Source organism: Chaetodon auriga, chromosome 20 (assembly GCF_051107435.1).
Source record: "Chaetodon auriga isolate fChaAug3 chromosome 20, fChaAug3.hap1, whole genome shotgun sequence".
Taxonomy (NCBI): domain Eukaryota; kingdom Metazoa; phylum Chordata; class Actinopteri; order Chaetodontiformes; family Chaetodontidae; genus Chaetodon; species Chaetodon auriga.
The window spans coordinates 17777447-17796048 of record NC_135093.1 but is presented as its reverse complement, the minus strand read 5'-3'; the positions used below and the strand labels follow the sequence as shown (position 1 = coordinate 17796048).

General features: G+C 42.0%; 1 protein-coding gene across 1 annotated transcript; it reads left to right on the top strand.

Annotated features, from left to right (window-relative positions):
• Window positions 1–9889: 9889 nt before the first annotated feature.
• Window positions 9890–18116, top strand: sstr2a (somatostatin receptor 2a). Its single transcript, XM_076760754.1, has 4 exons — window positions 9890–10227; window positions 12963–13658; window positions 13996–14321; window positions 15792–18116. The coding sequence occupies exons 2-4, from the start codon at window positions 13280–13282 to the stop codon at window positions 16221–16223; spliced, it is 1137 nt and encodes a 378-aa protein (XP_076616869.1). The 5' UTR covers window positions 9890–10227; window positions 12963–13279; the 3' UTR covers window positions 16224–18116.
• Window positions 18117–18602: the final 486 nt, after the last annotated feature.

Below are 18602 nucleotides of genomic sequence, written 5' to 3'. Positions count from 1 at the left end.
AATGTGCCTCTCAGGAAGGAAACAACTACTCTACATTCCCACTGGAAGTCATCCAGGATCATGCAAAGGGCAGTACATCGGACCAAATGAGGTTCATCAATGAGCTGTTTTTAGGTGCTATGGGGATCCAATAATGGGCTGACTCTCACAGTGATAAGGTGCTGAGTTTTGTCTGACTTGGCCCTGTAAGACTCCGTGGGCTCTTCAGTCTATGTTAAATAGAGAAACAGCTGCAGAAAACACATCTATTTTGCTTCAGATGACTTGCTGCTGCATCCTGAGAATGTTTTCTATTTTTTTCGGCTGTCAGAAGGTCCAGATAAGATGGTAAATATAGTGACAATCTGTGAGATCCTGGTTTTTTCTCTCTCTTTTGTCCTTTGAAAGAGTCTTAAATATGTTGTCCTCTATAACACTAATAGAATGAGGCTACAGCTCCATATCGCAAGCAGAAAGTCAACATCTTCACAGGCTGATCCCTGGACATGTCGATAAGAAACACCATTGTTTGTGTATTGCAGTGTACAACCAGTTGCATTCGAGACAGTATTATAAATACAAATGTAATTAAAAATGGTATATTTTCGAACATGACCATTGGATGGATAGAAAACAAACTTGGACAGGCAACACAGTGGTTAGCTTTAGGCTGTAGGCTAATGTTTACAAGAGGAACTGATGAGTTTAGCTAACAATGCTGTCATTACCAAGCTACGAGCAAGCTATGCTAAACTTTGGAATCCTAGTATCTCAGCTGCCACAGGGTTGACGATCCAGACCTGAACAGATATTTTTCTGACATAACCTGTAACCCCACTAAATAACGTATGACAAGCCCTTTGCCCTTGCAAATACGTGTGGTGGTACCACAAAATAAAAAAGCCTCCACCAGGTTTAACGTGGATTGTCTCGTTTTCCTACAAACTGAGTGATCTGAAAGATGATGGAATGTCATGGCTTCAGTCGAATTTCTGCCAGATTTTCACGTGCAGTTTAGGGGGAGTCTGCGATGCCTGTACAATGACCTGAATCATCAACAATACGGTGGCGGGACAATCGGATAGTTTGCACTGACCTTATTTCAATATATCTGGTGCTTATTTTGCTCCATATTTTGCTTTTTTTTTTTCTTTCATTCAGATTGAGCTCCATATCACGACCAGTCCACTGATGCTTACAGTGTGGCCATGAAAGTTGAAGATTCTGGCGATGCAGAAAGACAGATCAAAACCTGGACTGACAGTCAACACAACGTTCAAGATCAATGAAGTCTCACTGTGTCTGCCACGCTGTAGAGATTACGAAAATGCACCAAAACACTTTCAGAGCCTGTAGATCTTCTCTGATTGGCTCTTTTCAGATGTGGAGATATCAATTTTCAACCACAACGGGGACAGAATTTAGACAACTTGAGAGAAACAGAGAGACAGAAAGAGCTTTGAGCTACAGGTTGGAGATAATATCTGCTTTGCATTTGGTGTGGCGTATGAATATGTGTATGTAAGGAGATGCACAGAGTAAATGTGTTGATGTATACATATCCTGTATGCCTGCTGTCCTCTTTGGTTCGGTTTGTAGTTTTTATATCTAAGTATGTAAGATGTATTGTTTTTAATGAAGCCCATGTGATTGTAAGGAGTCATCTTGACTTGTTTCACTATGTTTGTCTTCCTGGAAAGCTGAGCATGGTGGATGGATGCTTATCCTCAATATTTTAAGTGAATGTGTATTGGTGGCAGACCTGTGCGAGCTGTCACTGCAAAAAAAAAAAAAAGGTTCTCAAAAAGAATTAAAAGGGAATAAAATAGGGAACATAGAATTATCTGCCAAATTGATCTGCCAGCAGATCAGGAAAATGTTATTTACCAAGATTTTTCAAACAGAAATGATTTTGAATTTGCACATATTTCTTTTGATTCGTAACAGTGCAGCCAGAGGTAGTAATTCACAAAATGAACGCAGCTTGGCCTCCTGCATCTGCGATCAATACACTGTCAATGATTTGTCAGTTTTTGAAGTCACTGCTGTCTGTCGGACTCTTTGGTCAACGCAAGAGACTGAACTCGCTGAACTATGTTTGTTTCTTTCTAGTATGGGTTTTCAATTTTGTCTCTCTCTTTTCCATTTGCTTTATGTTTTTACCAAAGGTTCTTTCCAATATGTGGTTGAAATTCATGTTTGATTTACTTTCCGTCTCAGTTTAAGGAGGGCTTTTAGATCCAGCCAGTACATCTTGTATGTCTCTTTAGTTGTTTGTACTGATCATACTTGGGTCCAGTGGACTGGAGAGCTTTATAAACTTTGATGACTCATCTCTGAGCTTTGAGAAAGTGAAGATTGAATGAAATACCGGCTGCTTTGTTGGCCTCGAAGAATCATTTTGCAGTGCTCTGTGTGCCATCCTTGTAACAGGTGATTTGAAATTCTGAAAAAAAAAAAAAAAAAAAATCTCTGGTTAATCGTGTTGTTCACAATCATTTAAGCAGATTTCGATTTTTTTTTTATTTTTTTTTTAACTCCAGTCATAATCTGGGTATGAACTGGATTTTTTCTGCTCATGTTCTTGCACCAGTCAATCTTTTCCTCACTTCCTTTGCAGCTCTGACAACATGTTGGCGATAATCGCTTTCAGTTGGTATATGTTTATACACGCACTCAATTACTTTATGATCATGTGTGAATTTATTTGGAATTGGTTTTAAAGAGATGACATTTTTGTCTGTCAAATTTGACCACATACGAACGCCCAAGCTTTGTCTGACAAACCATCTTTTGTGGGAGAAAGATAAACGAATGGGCATAAAACGAATCTTGTGCCTTTAATTGTCACTTGGACAGCTTCCTGTCTCTCTGTCATTTCCCCTCTTCTCTTGTTTTATCCTCTCAACATAGATGGGATCTATGTTGAGAGTCTTGGATTTGACTATAATTCTGGAGAGCTGCCTGTCTTCTTCAAGATTCACTTACAACAAGATGCCGTTAATGTCACACTGCAGAAATGTTCTGTTTTCTCTCATCCAAAAGGTCTGTGGGACCTAGGGGCTTAACTCAAGACACTGCCATGTTCCTGGAACCATCCTGAGATGCTGCACGTATTATTCATGTGGATCCTTCTGAAAAAGGTCAGCTGCAGCAATGTCTCCAGCCTTGTTTCAATTTTGTCATTCAAGTCAGCCCCAAGTAAAAGTGAACCAACAAGTTTCAAGTCAAAACCAGTAAGTCTCAAGTCCCAAGTTACTGGAAGTCACAAGTCCTTTGTGATTTTGTCAAGTCTAAAGTCATTCATGGCAGTCAGGTGAGAAAGAGCGCCAGATTTGGGATGATTTTGATTTTTGGGATGATCCATCCCAACATCGATTAAGAGCGATATGCTTTCGACAGTGACGCCTGTCAACCTATAAATATTCAGCTGTGACCACTGAGCCACCTCCAGTTTCTGTTTTCAAAAATTAAGTTTTGGGGTCAACAGTAAACACTGATTCCAGTTTTGTTTTGCTTTTTATTTCTATTTTCCACCATGTAATTCGATGAAAATTTATATTTGAATATTGTACCAGTGCAAATGTGGCCCTACGACTATAATGTCCACACACATTGTCACAGGCATCAAAATGAAGCTTGAAAGGCTTTAAAATCTACTTCAGTCTACTATCCACGGCCAGTAAAGTAGATTATTATGGTTGTGAGCTCTTGACAGTCTTCCAGTTTTGGATCATGCATGTGCTCCATTAAAGCAATGCAATAAGCAAATGCTTATTATTCAGCTATGTTGTGTATTTCACATCAATGCACTGAGCATGTGACCATGCAGGCCCTCAAATCATGTGTCTGCTGACACATTCAGCCCACAGTCCCACCAAAGCAATAACACAGTAGCATGTAATACACTTGTCATCTCAGGATGATTCACATTCTGAGCAATGTCTCCGCCGAGCCTCGAAGGTTTGTCCCTGAAACATATTCAAGTGGTCATGATATCATCATATGTTGTACGGGTGAGTGGAGATTTCTTATGTAAGCTCACAAGTTGCTTGTAGAGTGTGGAGACAAGAACGTTTGAAGCTGAATTCATTCTGAATGAAACTTTGATTTACTGCATGGAGCAGGACTTTTGCTATGAATTATTAGAGCTCATCAACTGTTTTATTCCCACATGCTGCCACTATTACACACAGATGCAAGATTAGAATTTTTATTTTAGACTATGCACTCAGTTGTATAGTTGACTTGATCCTCTGAATGTCAAGCATCTAACTGCTTTCTTATCTGTCTTATGCCCCATTTACACTTGTCATTTCAAGTGCCTTGTATCTGAATAAAGTCCTGATGAGATTCAAGACATTTTCATTTATTTCTAGCTGCATATGTCCATCACTGTTGGCCAGATAACAAACCTGATTGCAATCCGCCTTGGTTTTCCCTGGCTCTATGCAGATTAGGGTCAGCCTTCCTCCAGTCCAGAGAGAGGTGGTATTGCACTTGAAACTTCTGCACTTTAACAGTTTTAGTTACAATAACACGTAGATACCACATTGACTGCTGTTGTACATAATGCATGTATATCTACTGGGGCAGGCGGTCTATTCACAATTAAAATCCTCATACTTTGCTATTAACTATACTTGCTATTATAACTCAGTTTTCAAGGTTCAAGGTTCATTTATTTATATTCTGCGTCACAGGGTTGTACAACTGAATCCAGGCTGTCATCCCTTCACATTATACACAAAATGACGTTTCTCTTTAATAAGAAAAATGTCATTTCAGTTGTAAGAAATGAGACCAAATTCAATTTCAACACTGTTATGATTATGAACACTTGTCTCCACTTTGCCTGCTTGATGCCCTCAGTCTTGCTGTGGTGGTGTTGTATGCTTCTGTGTCACTTGGCCTAAAGGCAGCTTTTTTTTGGGGCCCTCACCTCATTACTCATCGAGACGTTTTGGTTTGGGAATGATTTAATTGTCCTCATGGAAGCTATTGCTGTATGCTATGTGTGCATGTGTGTGCCATGTCAGAGGCTCAGTAGCAGACCTTAGGTCCAGAGGAGTGAGGCTTTCTCCTTAGTACACGAATTATATGTACATCTTGCCCCCTCCCATCCATATTTATCAACTATGAGTGAGACAGAGGTTTTATCGTCTTCACAGGCTCTAACTGACATCGCTCCCTCGCCCAAACAATCAATGCTCTCTCACCCAAACAGATCATTCAGTAATTGAGCTGATCAGGGATCAGATAAATACTACTGCAGCTCAGTGCACCTTATATGTGACATAGGAGAGAACTGATCTCTGTGCACCTTGCATCATTTAATCTTACTCAGAAACCTCGACAAAACAATGCAGCCACCATTGGACTCTAATTCGACAAGTAGTATAATACTAGTTTAAACCCAAGCTTTATCTGCAACTGTGCAGAAATACCGGGTCCAATGGATGTTGGACTAGCTTAAATATTCCCTAAATATCTTTCTCAGTTAGCACTAAGGGCTCAGTCACACAAGCATTTAAAATGTGAAACTTCCGGACAAAATAAACTGATTACAGTTGAATAGCTCACGTAAACCCGTACATAATTTCCATGTTGAGTACAGCTTTGGTGAACTTTGACACATGAATACGCTGTTGACCAATAGCAATACATCTTACTCTGTGAGTCCACAATGGAGGAAGCTGTCGTAACTTTTTCCTCTTTTCAGGAACTCCTCAGTTATTACATGATGTGCAATCATGAGAACCAAATGCCAGGTGGGTGCAGAGGGTTACGATAACTTTCAAGCGCTGGCATGTTCCCGTTGTTTCAATGTGTTCAAATCAATCCAATTTGATCAATTTTAACCAAATGTCACAAATCAGAAATTTGCCTCAAGGGACTTCACCATCTGCACTGAACATGACACCCTCTGTCCTTAACCCTTTGATTCAAATGAGGAAAGAACTGAACTGAACTCCCCACTGAAAACCAGACAGCAGAATCACTGCCTATCATCCACCACAGGCAGAGAAAAGGAAGACTTTTTTACATCACAAAAAAAGCCAACAGCACGCACTCAAAGTAGCATCCAGGAGTCTCTCTGCCAGCGTTTGTTGTGTCTGAATGTCTAGTGTGTCTTTGCTGCTTCACCATTTTCAGACATTTTTTCAGAAAAGTGGGACAACTCACAACTCCTGCACTGCATCTATACTACTGCAAATATTTATTCATGGTCATGACATTCTCCTTTAAATTTTCATCTTCACACACACACGCACATTTTAGTCTGTTTTTCAGCTGCTGCCCTTGTCTATTGAGGCTAGTGGAAAAGGCACCGTTATCTTTGCACAGTGTCCATGTCACGCCACTCTGAGGTGATACAGCAGACTGACTCTCCTCAGCAAAGCCAATTGTCATTTCCAAACTCTGACTGTTTGAACAGAGCCGCCCTCTGCTGCTCCTGCTCACCTAACCACAGCTGCGTGTCCTCTCTGCTTGAGAGGAGTCATCTAACACAGAGATATTCCTAAGAGAATATCTCCAGGAAGGTTTAGATGGTTGACCGCTGACATTCACCGTGGAATTTCTTCCAATAGTAACATGAAATAATGGTGACTGGATGCAGCGTTAAGGTTACATTCACAGCACTTCATAATGTTCCATTAGCTTCCCTTTTTGTAAATGTTGGTGTGCTCCCTGCATGCTCTTGTAGTTTGTCCCAACTGATTTATTCCCACCTTTTGTCTAATTCTCACTGGTTTGTAGATGATTTTCTTTTACTAACCAGGAGATGAGATACAGCGTGTGATTCTGCAGATGCGTGCAAGTTGTTGAATGAGACTTTCATGTTGTGCGTTTTGTCATTGTTCTCACTTTGAAAGGTTGTGTTTCATTTAGTTTTAGTCCCGTTTGCATTGTGAAAAACAGGTTGGCAACAAAAAAATTTTTCCATAGATTTCGCTGATGAAGCTAACACTGTTGGGAAAGTTAAAATTAAATTGTGTCATTTCATCAAAGTGAGTTGTCCAAAGCAGTTTCAAAGGAGATACTGAAGAGTTCACCTGGCAGGTCATTCCACATTTGGGGTGTCTTAAAAGCGAAAAGCTCTGCCCTTTAGGTCTTAAAACTAGCTCTGAGACCAGCCAACAAGATCCCGGCTGAAGACCTCAGACTGCATGCAGGTTGATAAGGAGAGAGTTGATGAAGACTGAGATGTAATCTGGGGCCAGGCCATGAAGTGCTTGAGAGGTAATGAGTGGGATTTTAAAATTAATGCTGAGGACCTTAGAGGGGGGCTGACATGTTCTTTTTCCCAAGTGTTGGTTAAGAGCCTAGCTGCTGTGTTAAATTTGATTACTGTCAAGTGTTTTCTGATTCACACCAGCTAAAAGCACAAAGACACACAAAATGACTGAAAGGAGACACAAAGCAATTACAAATGACACATTATGTATTAGTTTGTCCGTGCTGTGTGATCCAGTTAATGTGCACCACCTTCACACTTTCTCTCAGCACTTGGGGCATCACATGGTGTGCATGACACTATGTGCTGCAGCACTGCGCTGTCACCACAAGCCAAGGTGATCAACAGTAAATAAATCATGTCTCAGCGAATGCTTACTTACTCCCAGGAGGAGTTTCACGATGAGCACAGCATCAAGGTCCTGTGTTTTATAGCAGCATCAAGTCAGTCATCAAGTCACACTTTGGAGATGTGTTTTTGCCGTTACTGTGTCAGAGGTCATGAAATGTATGTGATGCCGAGAGAGAGGGCAAAAGATTACTCATGACAGAATAACAGGCAAGAGGCACTGGGCTGCAGTGGGGGAAAAGTGGCATATTTGGGTTGACAGTTTTCTCTTGCTGCTTAAGTCCTTCCAGTAACACCTTGTCGGCACAGTGGAAACAATACGTCAGCAGCACAACATCGGCAGCTGCAGCCTTCTGTCAGTGTCTGTCCTAAATCTGTTCAAACAGATTTGATTGACCTCACAGCCATGTACACACTTGTAGGCTTAAGCACCTGAATAAAAAAATGAAACTTGGAGTCAGCTTCAAAGCAGCTTTGTGCTGTTCACATACTGCTTTTCCTGCATAGGCAAGAAGAAAGAAAGCATAGAATGTGAGAAACGGTCTGATCTCAGTTTCTGATCTTCAAGCCTTATCTTGAATGGACCTTCACCCTTCAAACTAGGCCTCATATTGACTTAGACGGCCAAGTGGAGCGATATTGACCAATGAAATTCAAGGCTAACGTGTGTGTTTTTGTTGAGTGGAGGGCAAAGAGAAAGTTTGAGATTCATTATAGTGTCTATCTGCTATATAAACATCCGTGTATGCAGATGAGATCATTGCCCAACAAAGAGCGCCTGCGTCACGGTTGCAGCTTTGACTATTTTCATTTACTTTGTTCATTTTCTGTGGTGGTATTGAGCAGTAAAATCAATTTTCAAAATCGTTAAATAAGACTGATTTAAAAGAAAATCTACAGTCAGTAGAAGGTTAGCTTAGCTTAGCATAAACAGTTCGCTTGACGTTGGTCAAATACAGCAAAACCTACCTTCCAGCATCTCCAAAGTTCACAAATGAAATGACTTTATCTTGTTTGTTTAATCCCCAGGAAATGCGAAAGTGTAAAAATATCAATTTACTGTGTTACACGAGGTTATGAGCAGGACTATTTCTTGGCTACCGGCTGTTGGTTGTACAGTTCGCTTCATATTTAGCACATCTTCTCTGGCACATCTTCCCATCTTCTCATCTAACTTTTGGCAAAAGGGTAAATTAAAATATTTCACAAAATGTTAAACTAATCCTTTAACGATGCTACAGTGCTAATGATACTTCTTTAGTCACTGTGGCCTTGCTGATCATTTACAAATGAAAAGCTGACAGGTTGAATGTGTCCTCAGTCCCCAGAGGACTTATTGACCTCAAACCACAGCACAGCAAACACGCCTGAGCCAATAACCCTCCTTATTGCACGCTGATTTAAATGGATGGAATTTCTGCAGAAGAAATGAAGACATGAAGCCTTTCACAGACCCTTCTTGACTAGGCTTCCCCCTCTGAGCAGTCGGTCCCTCCAATCTGGACATAAATAGAACTTTGATAACAGCTGGTTGTAATAATAGCAGCACTTTTGTGTTGCTATGTGGACAGAGATGACGGGACATTTTCTCATGGGGCCGTGCACTGAGAGAGGTCGCGGAGGATACCCGCCATCTGCACTCGCTCGATAACTCCTCCATTTATAAAGACTGAAGAGGGTCTGTTGGATTGGCTTCGTCTTCCAGATCCGAGTGTCATCCCTGACAGCTGAGGAGCATGTGCACTATTGATGGAGAGCTGCATGTGGAAGGCCTGGATAACACTTGAAATAACTGCAGTGGAAGCTGATGGATTTGGAAAGAGGCAATTTGATTGCAGCATCATCCTGTCTTGCAGCTAGGGGCTGGTATTTGCTTTTTTTCCCCTCTGCATATAGTCTATAAGAATCAACTATAAGACATGTTTTGATGCACTTGGAGGTCCGGTGAAAAACCCTGCTCCTCATTCCACGTTGATAGAGAGCTGCAAGTTCAGGTAAGTGCTATACATGGAATATTCACCTCAAATTGGGTTTATCGTGATATGTTTGAGACATATGTAGGCCTACACAATTTGCTGCTAAATAAATGCTGTAGAACTGTATTCAATGATATAAGGCAGCACAAAATGAGACAACTCATGAGCCTGTACGTGACTCAAAATCAGCGATCTGCAGGACACCGACGCACACACAGTGACGCGCATAGGTTTCTCTCTGTCACTCTATCTTTTCTTCAATCTCTCTCTCTCTCTCTCTCTCTCTCCCTCTCTCTCTCTCCGGTGTAGTCGTGCGTCCTGCCGCTCTGTCTGACTTGTCGCGGGGATTCGGTGCCGTCTGGCTTGACGCAGCGCACTGTGAGCGCACTACGGCGTATTTAGACGCGGTCTGCCAAAGTTTCGGTCAACGAACGCGGAATATTTCATGGAAGTAAAATGACCTGAGAGCTGTAGTGTAACCACCAACTGTGGTGAAGGTGGCGAGTGGGCGGTTGAACGCCAGCGCCGTGCGTAACAGTGGGAGAGCAGGTGGATGGAGAGGATGGCGGGATGCAGCTTTCCAGCAGGTCAGCGCCGCGTCGAAGCGGCAGGAGTCCGTAGCCTCTGCTGAAAGACACCTCACCACGATGGACTTGATATGAGGATGAAGTTTTCTGTGTAAAAGTAAGTGATTCTTTTGGGGAAGGTGATTTTGTGCTGAGCCTTTATTGGCGCTTATTAAATTTGGCTTCATCGGAGGCATTTCTGAGTGGACTTTGGCTTGTTTTTGCGCGCTGTTACGCAGTCGTTACACAGGCAGCTCTATTTCTGTTAAAAGTTCTTTTTTTTTTTTTTTTTTTTTTAATCAAATTTATCACATAGATCAACTGCCAAAGCGTGGCTACCCAAATTAAATTAAACAATTGTCAACAGTATCGAGATCACGCTTTCTCTCTATTCTAAGATCTGTTTCTGCCATTTGACTTCATAAGAGGGTGATGAGTGCTCCATTATTTTTTTTTCACAGCTGAAATAACTGAAACAGGTGCGAGTCCAATGGAGAAACGCATAATTATGCGAGTGCACGGGAAAGAGCTGTCTAGAAAACATGTCAGGGAGAGTGAGGGGTCTGCCTTTCAATTAAGAGGTCAAAGGTTTGAGCCTGCCGCAGCCATTTTATGTCAAAGTGTCCTTGAGAAGAGAGATAAACCAATCTGCTCACTATTGGATGAGAGTTTCCACTGAACTGTGAATGAAAAAAAAAATAAAAAAAAAGTCTCCTGTTGAGCTTGACATTTATCACACACAGCCTGCAGGATAGTGTGAGGCTGCATCAAGCCAAGCTGCTTCCCTGGCATGATCACTTTATCTGTTCACACAGGCGGTGCAGAGCTGACATAAAGCTCCTGACATCCATCCGGCAATTTAGGTTTTTCTGCGAGTCTCAAGTGGCCTGTTAGGCTTTTCCTTTGCAAGAGATTTAATAGAGCATTAAACCCCCCTTTACATTTAATAATACAATTACACTGCCTCATAATTAAACTGCAAGATGTTAGCAAAAAATACTGACAGTTATACAGTAATTAGACGACACCTCCTGCTAGCAAATAACATTGGAAATTCTTTCATTAGTGGATGTATTACGGGAGCAGATTGCTCTTCTGCACACTTTTTCCTGTAGCTCTCTCACTCACTGAGTCACGCACACACAAGCACATATACCAATAACCAATATCTGTCTTTAAGGCTGATAAAGATCGTCTTGGTGGGATTAGATTTTTGCACCTAAAGCAATAATCAAGATTTTCATAAAATGAGGCCTTATTTCTTATATTTATGTTCGATTTTTTTTTCTCAGCCATAACTCAATGGAATAACAATCAGTTTATAGAGTAATTTTCATTGTCAGTGGTGACATCCGCTATTCCTGCACTGGCTATTACCACAGGTGTCGCCAAGTGAACCAGCAGTTAAATCTTAAGAATTATCATTTAAAAATTTGACTATATTTTCACCCAGTAAAGTCCCTTAAAATGGAAAGAATACAGTGTGTTTGCTATGTAGGGTTCTCTCACAAGGGTGAGAAGTTAAAAGAGCGAGTAGATCATTTTGGCCTGCATTGAATCTTAGACTCATAGGTTTTAGGTTGTTTGTAGCTCATAAAATCACTGTCGATCTTGCAGATTGCCACCGTTGCAGCTGCGTAACGAACTCATGGTTACTGCGTCCAGCCACATGAGAACGCACGAGCCTCCATTGTTTCAGAGGTGAATGGCCAATAGAGGATTTGCATTTGTCACACTTACCTTTGCAAATGCAGAAATTGATTAACATACCTAATCAGTGACAATTACGGTAATGGAATGATTGTTTTTGTCCTTAAAACTCAAAAAGCTTTGGGTTTTTTTGTCTGGCAGGGAGATTAAATACAAAGTTTAAAGACGTCCTCTGTTAATTACGGATGGACACTTGTGGTTAGTTAGTTGGTTTGTAGATGAAAAAAATGACAATAATCCTCAGCGGTCTAACCCTTGCATGCATGCACATTCACTACACAGAGATACGAGTATGTTTTTCTCAAGACCCCTCATTAGCACAAAGTGGACTGTCCAGAGTGGGCCCACGTGTGTCAATCACATGTAATCCAGGTAAATTATGAAAGCAAGAACTGGACTCATGTAACCGTTGAGCCAGCTGCTGTCGCTGTAGGGGAAGAGTGAGTGATCCTGCCACAGTGTCAGAGCTGTTTGTCCCCAAGATCAATTGAATAAACATTTGTCTTCGGCAGCACGGTGCCCTCATCGTTCTCTCGCTCAGGCGTACCTTTTTGCATGTATGTATGTATCCATGGGGGAGGCACACTCACAGATGCACACACATACACATACCTGACCTGGACTACTAGCACAGGGGGATTTATGGTCTGGACTGATTTAAGAAAAGGACAAAAGAGCAAATGACCAGATGAGATCCAGCTCAATATTTGACATCATCTACAAGTATGCCAGTGGAAATCGTGGTATTGTGCTAATGCAAAAGAATGCAAACCAATGTCATGGGATAAAAGGTGTGTGTTTGGGTTGAGTAATGTAAGATGTCTTTCTCTGCTGTGTTTCTCAAATAGAGGAGAAAATGTCGAAATGTCTTTTGAAAGTTGCACTTCATGAAAAATTCTGACTTTTTGGCTGGATTTGGCCATGTCCTCCATATCTCTGCCAAATGCTTGCTGTGAGGGGAATAAGTAACATTGAGGATAATCAAGGAGAGGAAGAACTAAACATGTAAAGCATTTCTCTGAGGAGAAGGTAACCTTGCAACTGTTGCCATGGATCTTGATGAGCTATTATTATTTGTGAAAGTAACTATTCTTTTTCAACTATACTTACTGTTCTTTTACTCCATTGTGTCTCTCTCCATAGATCTGTCTTGTTGGGATGTGATACTTTTGGTTCCTTGTTAATTTAAATCCCCAGTCATCTCAATCCCCAGAACCCCAAATCCCAACACCTCGAAGTCTCGAATTCACAGTACCCCAGGCTTATCTTAGAACTTTACCTTTGCCCATATTTCCGGCCCTGTGCAGTACAATCTGTGATTTTAAGCATGTAAAAGCCTGACCTGAAACCCAGTAATATCTACCTTCTCCTAACCCCTTTATGATTACACCCTACCTCTTACCTCTCACTATTGTTAGGCACTTAAGGCCCTTTGATACCCTAAACCCCTGTCAGCCATCATGGCCTTGGATCAGTGGCCCTTTCCCCCCAACATCTCCATCCCGGAGCCCCTGCTGTATGACAGCTACATCCAGGGGAACGAGTCTGACCTGGACCTGAACATCTCCGAGGCCGGGGAGCATCCCCAGGACAAGACCAGCTCGGTGGTCATTACCTTCATCTACTTCATGGTATGCGCCGTGGGACTGTGCGGCAACACCTTGGTCATATATGTCATCCTTCGCTATGCCAAAATGAAGACGGTGACCAACATCTACATCCTGAACCTGGCGGTGGCTGATGTTCTGTGCATGATGAGCCTGCCATTCATCGCCCTGCAGCTGGCACTGGTACACTGGCCCTTTGGAGAGGTGCTTTGCAGGGTGATCATGACTGTAGGTAGGTGTAGACAAGAAGGCTAATGGTGCATTTTAGAAAGCAGCAGCAGCAGAAACACTTTTGGGTTCCTAAAGAGGGAAATTATCCTGAAATCTGCCAGTTGCAATTACTGAAAATCTAGATAAACATCGTATTTTTTGAAATGTTGGGACTTCAGTTGCAAATTACAGTGCTTCCAGTATTTATGCTAAGATATCTGCGTTGTGGCTGTATCATCATCTTTAATGTAAAAAAGGGAAATAAGCATTTTATATGTTGAACTACTGCTTTAAGTACAGATCCTCACCTCACCTTTCTTTCTCCATTCCTGCGCTCTTTCTCCTCTACTCCCTCCCAGACTCTCTCAATCAGTTCACCAGCATCTTCTGTCTGATGGTGATGAGCATCGATCGATACTTGGCTGTGGTCCACCCTATTAAGTCCACAAAATGGCGGAAGCCCCGTGTAGCCAAGCTAATTAACCTGACAGTATGGGGTGTGTCACTGTTAGTCATCCTGCCTACTATGATCTTCAGTGGCCTTAACAAGGTGCCAGTATGTGGGATCGTGTGGCCGGAGCCCCAGGATGTCTATTACAAAGCCTTCATATTCTACACCTTCTTCATTGGATTCTTCCTGCCACTTGCAGTCATATGTCTCTGCTATCTGCTCATTATAGTCAAGGTGAGCCTGCCTCTACCAACTCTTCAATCTAGTTTGACATTCAGCATCAGTCAAGTTGGAGCATTTTATGAGTAGGCCCTCTGTGGCATTACCCATCGCAGGGGTCGGGGTCATCACTGCTTTTAAAATTTAAAAACCGAACCGAACCAGGGGATCAGGGGATCTTTCCCCTGAAAACTTACTTTCACACTGTTTTCCTGCATTCTGAATTTATGGAGTTGGGTGCACTGGAGGGAAGGGAGCACTGAAAATGGGACTCTTAGGAGAGTCTGGAGGGTTGGCAAGTAGCTAAACAAACAAACAGTAACATTGTACGAAAAGCAAATGAAGGAGTAAGACACATTGTTCAGAGACACTGGATCCAACAGGATCATTTTGTCCAGAAAACAAACAAAGCTGCTTTTAGTAAACCAGAAAGAGGAGCGAGAAAGAGTTCTACACTGAATTAATTGGTTTGGATTCGTCATGTATTTCTTATTGATTATGTCAAAAGTACTTCCACACATACTCACTGACAAGACTACAAAGGCAATTTGTCTTCTGAAACCGTGGTAGCGAAATGATGTATTAACGAATGGTGCTGCTTGATAAATAGCAGCCAGGATAATGCATGATGCACCATTGCAGTATAATGCGTTCATTAGACGATGGCCTGTCGAGCCTGTCTGGATTCTAGCCTAAATGATTTGTTGCAACAATGCTCTCATTTGCATTAATGTTTAGATGTTCAGCTGGGGTGGTTCTAGGGTCAGTGGAGAGCCAGGGCTTCAAACATACTCTTGCCTCGTGCCACTTTTGTGGTCACTGATTTCAGCACACCACAGCGCAGTTAAAGGTCTCATAAAAAAAGCCAAAGAAATATAGAATATAATGTTTAGGACACCAGTGTTTTGACCATGAGCCAGCTACCCTGGAACTTAGTTTCATGTGCCTTCAATAAATTTGTTATGTGAGTAAAAGCTGTTTGAAGGACTTCAAACATGGGGGCAAAGTGTGTCAGGTGGGTTTGTATTCATATTTTCAACATTCTTTGTGAATTTCATGAATACCTGAGTGACTGAATTGTTTTGATTCCCACTGATAGCATTTGGCTTTGGAGCTCACTAGCTCTTAATGATTGGTTACAATTCAAGCTCTTAATGTGCGATATTAAGACCATTTTTATAATCTTTTTCTGAGACTCTCAAAAGAATTGTTTGACATTTTCGGAAATACACTTAATGGCTTTCTTGCCCAGACTAGAGACCAGAATACCACTCCTCTATCCCTAGATTTGAAGCTGCTGGGTAGCTCAGATGATCAGACTGTGGTAGGAGAGAATTCATGCAGACTGCATTATGTGTGCCTCGGTGTAAGCGTATATTCCAGAATGTCAAACCATTACTTTAAGATGTTTCCATGCCTCACTGTGAACATTGTGCTTTTGCATTTGGGAGATTTTTAGCCACTGACAGTCTGTTCCTTTGCCAGGTTAAGTCGTCTGGCATAAGAGTGGGTTCCACCAAGCGGAAGCGCTCTGAGCGTAAGGTGACACGGATGGTGTCCATCGTGGTGGCTGTGTTCGTCCTCTGTTGGCTGCCTTTCTACATTTTCAATGTCACCTCCGTCACCGGCTCCATCAAGCCCACCTCTGCTGTGAAGAGCACATTTGACTTTGTTGTGGTGCTCGGCTACGCCAACAGCTGCGCCAACCCCATCTTGTACGCCTTCCTGTCGGACAATTTCAAGAAGAGCTTTCAGAATGTTCTGTGCCTGAAAAAGGTGGCAGGCCTGGACGAGATTGAGCGCAGTGACAGCAGGGCAGACAGGAGCAGGATGGCTAACGATGCTGCAATCATCAATGCCAACTTGGAGACTCACAATGCTGCCCTGTTGAATGGCGAGCTGCAGACCAGCATCTGAGGGTAAAGGAGCAGCAGTCATATCCAGGGGGGCCAGAGAAGCTGAGCAGTGGTGCTTTGGGCTTGCAGACTAATAGGCAGCCAGCACACTGCTAGTGACCCCTTTTCAAAGATGCGGGGGCAGGAGGATGATGTAATTGCTGCTCCTCGTGGACACTGACACATGAACAAAGTCCAAGTGAAAAATAAACAATTTCCTAAGGGTTTTCAGAGGTCAGGGAAAGTGCACTGACCAGCTCAAAACTCGTGATATTTGGGTTAATGAGACAACTTGAGATAGTTCACCCTGAGGCGGAGCAAAAATGCATTTTAACCGAAGTGATTTTCAACACTGTAGAGACAAAAAACATGGAGAAGTGAGCCGTTAATGCTTGCCAGCTTGAGGTTTGTGCTGGGCTGTCAGAAGTCCTGCAGACTGAACCAAAATTGAAACAAGACTCAGGATTGGAAAGTGGATTGTTGTGGACCCTAAGTCATCAGGGCTTGTTCACTCACAGTACAGAGATCTGAGGGGATTGAGCGCCACCCATGCCCTCCTTGATGGAGTTTTTTTTTTTTTTTTTAAGGGTCGACACTGATTTCTCTGAACGTGGAAATCATGTTCAAGACACGTGTCAGTGGAAAACAGCCTGCACTGTGACTCTATAGAGAGAAAAGTCAGAAACCACAACCCTGAATAGTTTCATGGTCATGTTTTATTCACACCAGCTTAGTCTGGTCTTACATAATCAACAGGGCAACAAAATGGCAATGGCCTCCTCACATGACAGCTTATTTTCTGGCAAATGAAGGATGTGCTTTCCCTCTCTAGCTGGCTCCTCAGCAAGAGGAGCTGCATTGATCCATGAATTCTGAATTTAACATCCTGGTTTACTGATTAAGTGGAAGGATGGGAAAACATCTCAGTGGCTGCTCTGACCTCTCCCTTTAAAACAGCTTGACTTTGTACATACAAAATCTTTTCCTGTCAACCCCTGGAGGAAAGTTCCGCACATGGACGACTCTGTGGACTAACCAAAATGACCGGGTGAATTTCAAAGGCAATCCCTAGATCCTGTATTGTTGTGATGCATCAAGGACATCTCTGAAACTGTGTATGTGAAACCTATTGTATGTACTTAACAGTAGTTGCTCCCTGTGCCAGCTGTGCCATTGTAAAGTGCAGTGTTTTGACAATGTGAGATTTCCTCCTGAGTTCATGTTCATATTTGGTTCAGCCAGCGTTTGCTTGCCTAAATTTCACAGAAGGCAGGAAGATGTGTCATGTCGTCAAAGAGGGAGGGAGAGAGGGGGGTGCAAAGATACAGAGACTAGGAGATGGAATGAGCTAAAGCTTGTGTTTGTATTTTATATAAGAACACAACACACTGAGACAAAGCTTAAGAGATTGCAGTCGGCTGAACAGATGCAGGGCTTAGCAATGCAATCATACCCTACTACATGGCAATTAAGCATAAAGATGTACTCCAGGGATTCTGTCCTGAACTTCCACAAAGTTGGGGGACTCGCAAGAGACAGGCGGTGAAAAATGAAGCAGCAGCAGCCAAGATATCAGCAATTTCAGTCCCTGGTAGCCTGTGGGCTAAGCTTCAACAACAATGGATCCTACATTTTCCAAGCAACTGATGACATCTTTCCTCCGAGCCACCTGGTCTGTTAAATGCCCTCGATTGCAGTCTCCACGTCTAAGCTTAAGATGACACCATCAGGGGATATTTTATCTTTTGAGCGCTCCTTCCAAAGTCACAGATGATATTATTCAACTGATTTCACAGGTTGACCACTAAACTAAACTTGATGTGTAAAATCACTGCCCCTTTAAAGAGTATAAAGAGCAACTGAACACCCCAATTGAACTTGAAGTCAACCTTTACTTACTCAAAAATTCGTTTATATTGCCCATATATATATATATATAAAAATATATATAAATAATCGCATGTCAAATAACACAAAAAGCACACTATGAATGTGGCCTTGTGGCATTCAGTACACCCAATGACTAATTAAAGATAAACAGGCAGCTATAGTTAAGTGTACATACAACTCCAGTTTATTCTTGAGACACACAGGAATGTCCGGTTGCAACATTGATTAGTGAAACCATCGATCAGTCTCTCAGTGGAACATCATGGAGGTTTTTTCCTTTAGCCATGCCACGGGATGAACTGTAATAACTTTGGTGATCCCTTAGCTCCCCACCATCATCAGTTGAAATTTTGAATTTGTCCAATAGTCTTTTTTTTTTTTTTTTTTTTTTTTTTTAACATTTTTTTTGTGATGAGCCTGAGCTGTACTTTGCGTCTAGTGCAAATGAGGAAATGTTAGCATGCTAACAAGCTAAACAAAAATGGTGCACATGGTAAACATTATACCTAAT

Bases quoted from the DNA above. Each gene is read 5' to 3' on its own strand.
- sstr2a (XM_076760754.1), top strand. From the start codon at position 13,280: ATGGCCTTGGATCAGTGGCCCTTTCCCCCCAACATCTCCATCCCGGAG. The intron at 13,659-13,995 runs GTAGGTGTAGAC...ACTCCCTCCCAG, and splicing joins CAGGGTGATCATGACTGTAG to ACTCTCTCAATCAGTTCACC. The intron at 14,322-15,791 runs GTGAGCCTGCCT...TTCCTTTGCCAG, and splicing joins ATCTGCTCATTATAGTCAAG to GTTAAGTCGTCTGGCATAAG.